This window comes from Myripristis murdjan, chromosome 16 (assembly GCF_902150065.1).
Source record: "Myripristis murdjan chromosome 16, fMyrMur1.1, whole genome shotgun sequence".
Classification (NCBI taxonomy): domain Eukaryota; kingdom Metazoa; phylum Chordata; class Actinopteri; order Holocentriformes; family Holocentridae; genus Myripristis; species Myripristis murdjan.
Window position 1 is genome coordinate 18,294,480 of NC_043995.1, and position 11,344 is coordinate 18,305,823.

The 11,344-nt window shown below is 42.0% G+C and overlaps 1 protein-coding gene across 1 annotated transcript; it reads right to left on the bottom strand.

Moving 5' to 3' along the window:
- Positions 1 to 210: 210 nt before the first annotated feature.
- On the bottom strand, positions 211 to 11,056 carry LOC115374511 (transcriptional repressor scratch 1-like). Its single transcript, XM_030073483.1, has 2 exons — positions 10,925 to 11,056; positions 211 to 4,976 (listed from the first exon to the last, which is right to left on the bottom strand). Exons 1-2 carry the CDS (start codon positions 11,037 to 11,039, stop codon positions 4,249 to 4,251), a joined length of 843 nt encoding a protein of 280 aa, XP_029929343.1. The 5' UTR covers positions 11,040 to 11,056; the 3' UTR covers positions 211 to 4,248.
- Between the last annotated feature and the right edge of the window lie 288 nt (positions 11,057 to 11,344).

Below are 11,344 nucleotides of genomic sequence, written 5' to 3' on the forward strand. Positions count from 1 at the left end.
GTCAAGTAGAAGTAAAAGTGCAGACATAAAGGAGCTGTAAATCAAGCTAAAAATGAACTGCTCACTCTTCAACTGTAGTACAGCAACTGCAGTACTTTTAATTACTTATTGTCGATATTGTGTATTTTATCATGACAGACAGTAGGCTTTGTTCTATCATTAAACAAAAACCAAACAAACAGGGGAAAAAAACTACAACAAACTGCTTTGGTTGGTTAAGATTACTCTTTATTATGAAGTGCCACAAAATGCTTTGTGTTCATTGTGCTTACATTGTCTGAATACTGGCTCAAAAAAACCCAGGAGATCTTCTCTCTGCAACAGAGAGCCAAACCTCCCGAGAGAAGGTGTGTCAGATATCGCTATACAGCAGTAAAAATGTCTCAATCCAAAGGATTCTTTACAAACCCTCTTGCAATAAATGATTATTTAGGTTATCGTCATTCTTTAACTTGGAAATACAAAAAAGAAGAGAGGTCAAGCTAGTACAAGATTTTTAATTCTTCTCTACCTGAATTCTAGTTAGTTTCATTGTGCTACTTTCTTTAAGGTGGAGATGACTAGAATGGAAGTGCTTAGAGAGAACAGACCTGGAGCTCACCCAGAGACAGACAGACACACACACAGACACACACGCAGCTAAGCCATTCTGCCTTAAGACTGCTAGACAGGCACACAGTAACAACTAAGCCGATTCGCCTCAACACGTTTTGACTGCAGTGCAAAGTTTCAACCAGAGTCCTTAACACACAATACAATTTGTGAAATGTAAACAACAATTGGAGACATCGCAGCCGAACACTCCCTCAACATCATTTCAGCAAATCTGTAACCATCACACTGTTTGGTTATCTCCAGTGTGACCACAACAATAGAGATTATTGTCTCTGTCTTTCACGAACAAGAAGACATGAGAAATAATAGCATACTGCTGCATACAGTGTGTCCTCAATAATGATGTGTCTCCAAAATCTGTTAAGAAATATAAAGGTGATGCTTCTACTTTCTTTGCGTATGGAGAGAATTAATTAAAAAGTGGTGTCCTTGCCATCATTGTGCTTGTAATATTCATTTGTATTTGTGGTGCACCTGTGTTCGAGGGGAAAGCACCTATGTTATTATTAACATTTCTACCAACGTTTTATGGTTTGTTATAGTTATTGAGTCAAATGTTGGAGAAGTCAGTGCATCACACATAAAGGCTATGAGCTGTAAGCCAAGAGAGCTAGTTTTCTTGCACTGTAGTCCAGCAATGGAGAAAAATTATCTTTTCTTCAAAGCTAGATCTCTGTGACTAATTAGTTGATAAACAATTTTAATCCAAATAGTGGCAGCGGGTGTGTAGCTAAGACATCAGGGAGAGAGACAAAGCCGGACAAGATCAAGAAAGATGTCTGTCAATTTCTCAGCTCAAATGGCTTCATCAAAATAACTTCCCTTTGGTTAAAGACTCCGGTCAGGACTACGGACGCAAACTCTATCAGTGTCCTGCAACACACCACACTCAACACGATGTCAGCTATTTGACTTGATCGGATTATGAAAGATGAATCAAACTTCACGGGGCAATTAGGTAAAAAGATACCTACACTAAATGTCATGTCAGGTGTAAATGATATTAGGCAATGGGTGCATGTAACAGTGCAGGCTCCACTCTTGTCCTTACAACCCTAAATGATCTTCGTTATCAATCAACCCCCTCTCTAATTGAGCAATCTCATGCCCGAGGAAGCACTGTGATTATCAACACTCCTTTGTCAAACAGAGCCGTCCATCTGAATATTAAACATGTTTCATTTTCTGTTCCTGAAGTCTTGACAGCAGAGGGGTTTAGCAGGACACCACAGATTCTCTCCCTTCAACGGTTCATCAGCAGACACTGTGTGTGTGTGTGTGTGTGTGTGTGTGAGGGTGGGTGTATGTGTGTGTGCACATGTACATGTGTACATGTGTCTATGCAGCCTTACAGTGTAGACATACGGTGTTTGTAAATATATATATGTATATGGGCACTCAAATTTTGCATGCATATCTGTGTGTCCTCAGTCTGTCTCCCAGGAAGCTCCACAAATCTGCAGAAAAGATTTCTGAGCTGCAGAGAAGTGGGTTCAGCAATACTAGGCTAGTGTTGGCCAACTAGAGCAAGGGTTAAACTATCTATGGGGTTAGAGTTGGATAGAGTTAGACTATCTGTAGGCATATTAGGCATAGGGTTAGCCTATGGTCGGCCCCAATAGGGATGAATCTGGCCTACTGCAGGTTAACTGGGGCTAGGGCTAACTTATCAATGGGCCTGTTACGGTTAAGCTGCAATTGGACCAACAAGTGCAAGCGCTGGCTATTTCTGTTGTTTGAGAATCCATGATCTGTGGCTTGGAGCTGCATTAGAAGTGCTATGTTGGATAATAATGTCGGGCATTGAAAGCTGAACACAGTCCAACTTCAATACACCACACATGAACTGGGTTTTATACTGAAAGCATAGCCATAATTACTAAGGAGCCAGCCATGTGCTACCAGTCACTTTGGAGTGGTGCACCTCTCGTTGCAAAAGCCTCCAGTCTGATTGCTAGCTTAACCATATTTTAGTGTTTGTTAGTGTCAGGACAAAGCTAAGATAGGCCTCCTAGGGTTATTAAAAGGTCCGTCGTAGGTCTGTTACACTCAAACTGTCTGAACAAAACAGGCCTGAGCTTTCAACACAATTAAGTGCCATTGCAATATTTCAGAAATTTCAATAAATCACTGAACTCCAATGGAAAACCATTTTCCTGAATTCTGTTTTAGTTTATCTTGGTACGTTTTGATAATGGCTAATGCTTCAAACTGGCTTGAATGCTTAATTTGAGCTGTCCCTCTATAATGAGGTTTAGGGTTAACCAAGGCGTTGGCCAAGGTTGGGGCTCTCTGGGTTATTGTTGTTAGGCTTGTTACTTTTCATGTTAAAGTTAGCCTAGCATAGGTCTCTCAGGGTTGGGGTTGTCCTACAATAGGCGTCACTCCTAGCAGGCAGCTGATCCCAGCCTCTCTAGCCTACATCCTACTTTAGTTCTACTCACTAAGAGGCAGGCAGTGCATAACAAGAGAGGAAAGACAGGACTTTTCTTTTTGTTTCTCTAACACTACATTGGCATGTTCCCTGATGTCTGTAATATTAGTATTTTTCTGTTTATGACTATAAGTGAAGTAAAACATACCTGATTTTTAAACTGCTATACAGTAGTAGGTAATACTTCATAACTTCATCATAAAATACCATGCATTAGGTGATTATTGCTTTTCAAGAGTCCTACGGAGGCTCCAAGAGAAAAATATTGCCCTCAGGTGCTATCTATAGGATTTTGGCAAAAATCATAAGCTTTTTATGATGTTGGCATAGATTTCATTATTTTTTTTTTTTTTTTTTTTTTGCATGCAATAATGTTAATAAGAAAAAGGTAAACAACATAATAGGAAAAATAGTACTCAAAAAAGTGACATATGCTTTGGCCTGTAGTGATAAAAAGAGATTGGCAAATATACATACATATACAGAAATTAAAGTGCAACAAATATGTCTCACAATATCACCTCATTGTAACCAAATTAAAACAAAAAAATAAATAAATAAATAAACAAACAAATAAATAAATAAATAAATAAATAAATAAATAAAAAATTTTACCTCAGTAGTGGAGAGAATATGGTCACTTGGTGCAGCAGAACATTATTATTATTACTATTATTATTACTATTCCCCAAAAAAAGAAAACAAAAAAACAAAATCTGAAGGAACAACTCTCTCACTGCATTTCAGTGCAGGGAGGAACCCAGTAGCTATAGGCTTACTATTGTCTTCGTCATCATCATCATCGTCATCATCATCATAATCAGTGTCTCAAAATATATGTTGTCATACTGTATCTAGACGCCAGAAGGAAGCAGTGTTAGTATTATTATTTCTATCCAGAATAGATAGAGGAAGAGGAAGTGGAGTTTGTATTTTTGAGGAAGTGCATGCGTAGATCAGTTAAATCCTTAAGTGGGCAAATCTCAAGGAGAAAAATTGTGCTATCTTCATCTTCTTCATCTTCATGAATAGGCTCCAAGGGAAAGCGAGGTGGGAGAAAGTGAGAGAGGGTGAGAGGGAGAGTAAGGTCATAATTTGACCAAAAATAGAGTGTTCGTGTCTGCAGTTTAGTCTGTAAGGATAATGGTAATCTAGGTCTGCAGTTCTATTTCTTGTTTATTGTTAATCTATGCGGGGGGTCATGCATCTAGGGGGCCAAGGGGGGAGAAGGGGCCTTTGAAGCAGGCAGACTCGTAGTGCTTGTTCAGGTAACTCTTGAGCGCGAAGGTCTTGTTGCAGCGTTTACACTTGAAGTGCTTGAAGGCCGAGTGGGTCTGCATGTGAGCACGCAGGTTCGAGCGGTCTGCGAAGGCCTTCCCACAGTGGGCACACCCGAATGGCTTCTCGCCTGTGTGGGAACGCATGTGGCCCTGCAAAAGCCACGGTCGACTGAACGCTTTCCCACACACCTCGCACTTGTGCTTGAGGTCGTGAGTGAGCAGATGCATGGCCATGGCAGGCATGGACACGTACACCTTCCCACAGGTCGGACACTTCTTCGCCATCTTGCTGTCCAGTGAGCGGTGTGTCTGTTTGTGCCGGCTCAGGTTGGAAGACGTGGCGTAGGTTTTGCCGCACTCGTTGCAGGTGTGCCTCTGGATGCTCCTGGGGCTGCCGAGGGCTTTCCTCCTGGAGCGTCCGTCAGTTATGAAGAAGGCATCGACTGTGTACCCCTCGCTCACTGCAGCGTCTCCGTTGATGTAACCGTCAGTGATTTCAGATCCAGGGCTGTCGGGGGACTCAGAGTCAGGTGCCCCGTAGTCACTATGGAGACCATCGTAGAGGGGGTCAGGGGAGGGCACCTTGATCCCACTATCACTCTCACCATCGTACACACCGGGGCTGATGTAGTCACTGATGTAACCAGCTATAAGAAGAAAACAACACAAGTGAAATGCTATAGAACACTGACATATGCACTTACAGCAAAGTATGTTTACGTCAAACCCTTGCTTGGATATTTCACAGCAAGGACACACAGCAGGTTCATTTCAGCATTGGTGGCAACACTGACATAAAGCCCGAGATGGAGCACCCACAGATTCACACTAAAACTGTGAACTTCTTATCTCCAAATTTAAAAAAAAAAAAAAAATTAACACTACTTCCTGTTATTATTCTTCTTATTTATTTATTTATTTATTTATTTTAACTATTTAAGCTCACTGCATATCATATTAAAAAGAATGTATAACCCACCAGGAGACCTCATATCACATCACCTGTATTCAAACGTCAAAATTCAAAACATGAACTTTTTACATTCTGGCACTCTTTCTACACTTTATTTTCTTTTGTTATTTTACAGTATTGTTCCTAATTTAACAAAATAAATTATCATAGATCAAATAATGACATGCAGACACATTGATCTGATGTATTTATTGTTATTTACTTTTTCCATGCATGCCATCAAACCCTAACCCCTCATCTTCAGTGGGGTGGGGTGGGGGTGTGGGGGGCAAGCTACGCCCATGTTTCACAGAATTAAAAGAAAACACTCTGCGGTCCATGATGCAACAGAAAAGAGTGCTAATACATTCATGCATAGTGCAACTGGCATCCTGTTCAATGACTGAACGCTGATGAGTTGTCGACCGATTGAGTGATTGATTGATTTGAGAAATTGAGAGACATCGCAGTGGTGCTGACTTGTCTGATTTATTTAGTTTTGATTCCTTGCATTCGACTGATGTGTCTAGCTGCAGATGATGAGCAGAGGAGACTTTAGTGTTTTGTCACAAGTGCACAGTTCAATTTCCTCAAGGGTTTCTTTCTTCAAAAAGAAAGCAACAATAGAGCTTCAGTGTAGGACCAACACAGGACCGAGCAGTGTGCAGTTTACATTGGTGGAATTACAGCACTACATAGACCCTGATGTGACAAACTATGTGGGAGGTACAGAACACACAAAAAATAACTGTACAATAATGTATATTTAGCTGTGTGTATTTCAGGATGATAGAAAAGGACTACATTATAGTCTTAAAGTAGGATTTAAAAAGAGCTCTAGTGCATTAGTGATATAATATACACCAGTGTTATTTCTGCTTCTGCATCCCATGTGAGTGCATTTGCATTAACACGCAACGCTGAGAACATGGGTGGGTATTAATTATTCCAAACAACTGGTTCATTCAACCAGTAACTTGTTCCTAAGATGTTATGTTGTGTGTAGAAACGCCATTAAGCTGTTATCACCGAGTGCTCTAGATGGAAGCAAAGGTCAACATGACAGGCAGCATTGTTTGCATGATGCTGCTGTAAGCAACCACTCCAAAAGTATTTTTTCTTGTCTACTGAAACAGCAGAGAAGAAAAGAGGACTAGCAGGTGAAACAGAAAGCTGTGGTAGCATGTGATACCTGGCTAGCAGGAGTACCTGCATTTCCAGAGGCAGCAAATATCAACCACTACATCATCTGTGGGTATTCACAACATTCTTTTAATAAAAGCAACATGGCATTTTAGGATGTGCTGGGAGTTTTGGCTGTTGTCTCACAATCCATGTATAAACTTTAGTTATCTGCCATCTGTTTTGAGTTGAAAGGCAGAAAAAATAAGGTAGCAGTCAAGTCCCACATCTTGTATCTACCCTGCATTACTCCAGTGGCAGCCACAGGGAGAAGTCCACTTTCCTGCATTTACCCTGCATAAATGCTTCAGCGGTAGGCACTGAATCTGCCCTGCATTAGTACTGCAGCAGCCACTAAAACCTATTCTTTTATCTCAAATGTTGTGAAGTAGAGCTGAATTGTCATTGTGTGAGTGTCTCTCACACATTTATGACCAGTGTTTGAGTGTGAAAAGAAGACTGCCACATATAAGGCAATGATATGATTGCTCGTTTGAGCAAGTGATTAATTATATTATCTTGTTTTTCATATAGTTAATTTGTATGAGTTGCTATCGTCTCAGCCAGGTTTCTTTGTGCCTCAAAGGTTGCAGTTAAAATACTTGCTCTGTGAGAGATAAAGTGCACATAGGCTGACCGTGGCCTTGAGTACGCTGATTTAGCATGTGAAAATGAGCATCAGCACCACGGACAGATCCTGTGCAGTGCAGGACTGTGGCATTTCAGCACAATGACAGGGCTTAGCCTGGCTGCTGGAGAGGCTTAGTCAGTGCAGTTGCCAGTTCGGTGGGTTTTTCACAGGGCAGGGGGTTAAAGACTCACACAGCAAGCCTTATGGGCAAAAATAAAGCTACTGAAGGCCATTCTGAAGTACACAGACACACACGCACTGTGGATAATTGTGGGATACAGCTAATTCACCGGAGATGCTGCCACAATCTCTTAATGCATGCACATATCATGAATAACGATCATTCTCACCATTTTTCAGTGTCTTAACAGCAGAATATATCATAAGACAACAGCTCACATGAAGACAGGGAAACAATAACATAATGGCTATTTCGATTTTATCTAAAAATATTGGATTTGGGTTTTATGTGCCCACTAACCTCCTTCGTGGTTATTTACTGTTTGTTTTGTTTAAATACTTAAGGGAAAGATGCTATGCAAAGCTGTTAAAAGCCTCATACATTTTTTATGCTGACACATAACACACAGATGAGCTTTCTAACTCCTATATGTCGCTCCAATTATGGATGACGTGGTTTAAGATGTAGCCACCGCTTAAGCCGAGTCACTGTCACTTCAGTATTTTAATAATGTAAACAAAAACTGCAATCGATTTGATCAACGTGGAGTATGAGATCCTTTGTAGGCTATGTTTTTTTCTGCCAATTATAGTCCCTTTTTTTTTTTTTTTTTTTTTTTTTTCAAATAAAAAGTAAAAGAAACAACGCAACATTTCCACAATCGATTCATTCAGTGGGCAATCTCGACTTCAGCTTTGGCTCATTTTCAGTGATAGCCTACTGTCCTTTAAGGAATTCCTATTATTATTCATCCAGTCTCCGGGGGATTTCAGAGGCAGAGGCAGCAGCAGAAGCAACAAGCTCCCTGTGACATCACATTTCTGACTATGTACGGTACTTCTATATCCGCTACCACGTCCCATCTGAATACACCGTCCCATCACATGCAACGCACAGAACACGGCTGGGATATAAATTATTTCAAACGCCGGTTCATTCAACCAGAAACTTGCTCCTAACATGCTGTGCTGTTCACATTGTGGTGCAAACTGTGTGTAGAGGCCATTAGGCTGTTACCATCAAATGTCAGGGATGGAAACAAAGACGGCCAAGACAGGCAGCATTGTTTGCATCATGTTGCTGATGTGGCATATCGCGTGTCAAGACAAGCTGGGCTTGTTAACCTCGGCATTATAAATATACCACTACCAGCCTATTCATTAGGAGAGGAGGAACGCGGACAGGACTGCGCACGGAAGACGCATGGTGATGTGAAACAACGTGTCAATGACATTGGGGTGGAAGCAATGCGGTGGCTTAATTTACATGGCAAAGCCATTTCGTTTTTTTTTTTTTTTTTTTTCCTCGGGTAAAACGTGACGCACACACTTGTGGGGTGTGGGGAAGTTCAGCTCCAGAGCAGTGCAGGGCAGAATATTGAGGCACAATGTCGTTTTAGAAATGCAGGAGTTCGCCTTAATATCCCTGTCAAAGGGATAACAGGTAAAGCTTATGAAAATAGGCCTAATAACTGATGTTCAACAGTTAGTCTATATGCCACAAGTCCAAAACAACCCCCTTGGCGCAAAATCTTACCATATATGAGTATGTCTCTTTTTCAAAACAGTAGCCTTCACAAGATATAAGCTAACAGCACCATATAACTGTAAGTCTGTTCAATATTATGTCATCTATTGGTCTTTATATTAATATGCAAACGCTGCAAAAATGGAAACACGCTTGTTGTAGAAGGTGATTCCCGGTCCTCTTGTGTCTTTTTGTGCCACCCAGTCAAGGCAGTGCTTCGGCTATTTTTAGGTATACATAAGTATAAAGGAATGTATCGACATCTACCAGCAGATCTCATGTCTAGACGAGATACCGACGTGCAGAAATCTGCCAACATGGCAAAAACGGACAGACACGCCTGGGCACGGAGCAAATGCAAAATCCCCAAGCAGAATACAACGACAGGCTGTAGTGGCAGTGACTGTAGAGGCTAATGTGAGTTGTAAGATCCCAGATCACAATAAGCACAATAGCCTCCCACACAATGGAAACATTTTGGGCTCAACGAGGTATAAATGATAACTAAACCATGACGCTTGTACAGTGTATTGGTGTCTCCATAAAGGATAACCAAGTCATTATGTTGTACTGTACCTCCACTGTAAATACGGTTAGTGGGTAGTCTATCTAGTTCATAGCTGGGACGGGACGATAAGGTTTGTAAAGCAAAACCAAGTCATTATAACCTTCGCACTGGGTTATTTCCATTCAGGACTCTATACAATATCGTGCCCAGTTCCTGTAACCTCTGACTTACAACACCTGGTAGGTATTCTTACATTAGCGTAAGCCTCCTAATGATCAGACCCACGCACAAACAAGGCTGACTAAGCAAAAGCATCCCTAAATAAACACAGGACGAGGAAATGGTTTATGAAATCAGGAACCTTGACGCTTCATCTTTACATATAATCGTTCCCATGGTGTCGGGAGGTTTTTCCAAAAATTGTCCAGATATTAGTCCTGCACTGTTATCTTTTTAAACCCATGCTTACAGGGGCAGGGGGGGCAAACGCTGAAAACACCGCGGACTATGATCCAAAAATCGATGTAACATGGGACGCGCATGATTTAGCTGATTTCTCAAGTGACCTTTCCGTTTCAGTGGCTGTGTAAGTCCAAGTCCTACAGCCTACCAGCCGGGTCAAATCAAGTGTGGTTGAGTCTCCTCCAGGTAATTGAAATGTTAAGAGTGGTGCTGTGGTGATCCTCATTCAGCAGAGTGCATATTGTTCATTGAGACTGGTAGTTTAAGTGGTATAAGGAGGTTTTCAAGACTGCGACCCTCTCGTTCTCTGTCTGTTTGTTTGTTTGTTTGTTTGTTTGTTTGTTTGTTTATTTGTGTGTGTGTGTGTGTGTGTGTGTGTGTGTGTGTGTGTGTGTGTGTGTGTGTGTGTGTGTGTGTGTGTGTGTGTGTGTGTGTGTGCGCGCGTGCGTGCTGCCTCAGGTCCATTCTTAAAATCTACAACTGGTATTTGCTGGAGCCAATGTAAGGCTATTTTGGTGTTTTGCCGTCAGTGGGGTGGCTTGGTCCCACGGCTGTGAAGCATTTATTACCCATGAGAGGGCCACTCCAGGCTGTCTATCTTTGTTCTGTAATCACTGGACTGTAGGGTTACAGTATATTTACCCCCCCCCCCCCCCCCCACCCCCCAAACCCCCACCGCCCAGAGCTATACTCAACGTCTCCACTGCCTTACTTATAACAGGCTGGTATCGGTGTAACAATCCTGTTGCAAGTTTTACAAGGATATCTCAGCAAAGTGTTTATGACCCTGATTCAGTGTTATAAGGATATCACAGGAAGATTAGAGTGATGTTATAGGAGTTAACAAGTTATAATTAAGGTAATTATGAATCCATTATTTAGTATATATCAGCAACACTTTAAGGAACAGCTATTTTTGTTAGGGCAGGCTACAAAGGGCGATTTGAAGGGGAAGGTAGTGAGGGAATCCCTCCTGTTAGGACGAACACTTCTTATTTACACATAAGCTGATGGAAACAGGAAGATGGGACAATATTTTTAGGCTGCCTGCTTGTCATCCGCCTTGTTCAGATTTGGTCAAATCACCTGACATGTTGTTAGGACTCCTGTTGGCAGTGTATCAGCGGTCCTGTTTGTTTGCGGGCAGCCTACCTTTGTCGTGAAGCCGCAGGCTGAGGTCCGTCCTGGGCCGGTAGGCATTCTCCAGATCCGCCCCGGTGGCGAAATCATCCAGCTTTACCTTCTTCACCAGGAAAGACCTTGGCATGGTGCTGCAACTGTGGCTGCCCCACGACCCACACACACACACACACACACACACACACACACACACACACACACACACACACACACTCACACACTCACACACTCACAAACACAGCAGCACACACTCACAAACACCACCAAATGCTGACGGCCTGGCCAGCGTGGTAATTCGTCCGTTCCACACCAAGAAAGCGAGCAGGGGAAGATTGTCTTCTTTCAAAAGGCTTCAGGTTTTGCAGGAGCAGGAGGGAGAGGAGCGAGCCGCGTGTGTTAATCCGCTCAAAATCACTTGAAAATCGGCGTAGT

Coding starts and splice junctions, on each gene's coding strand:
- LOC115374511 (XM_030073483.1), bottom strand. CDS start 11,039: ATGCCAAGGTCTTTCCTGGTGAAGAAGGTAAAGCTGGATGATTTCGCC. Junction 4,977..10,924: donor CCTGCGGCTTCACGACAAAG/GTAGGCTGCCCG, acceptor TTCTTCTTATAG/CTGGTTACATCAGTGACTAC.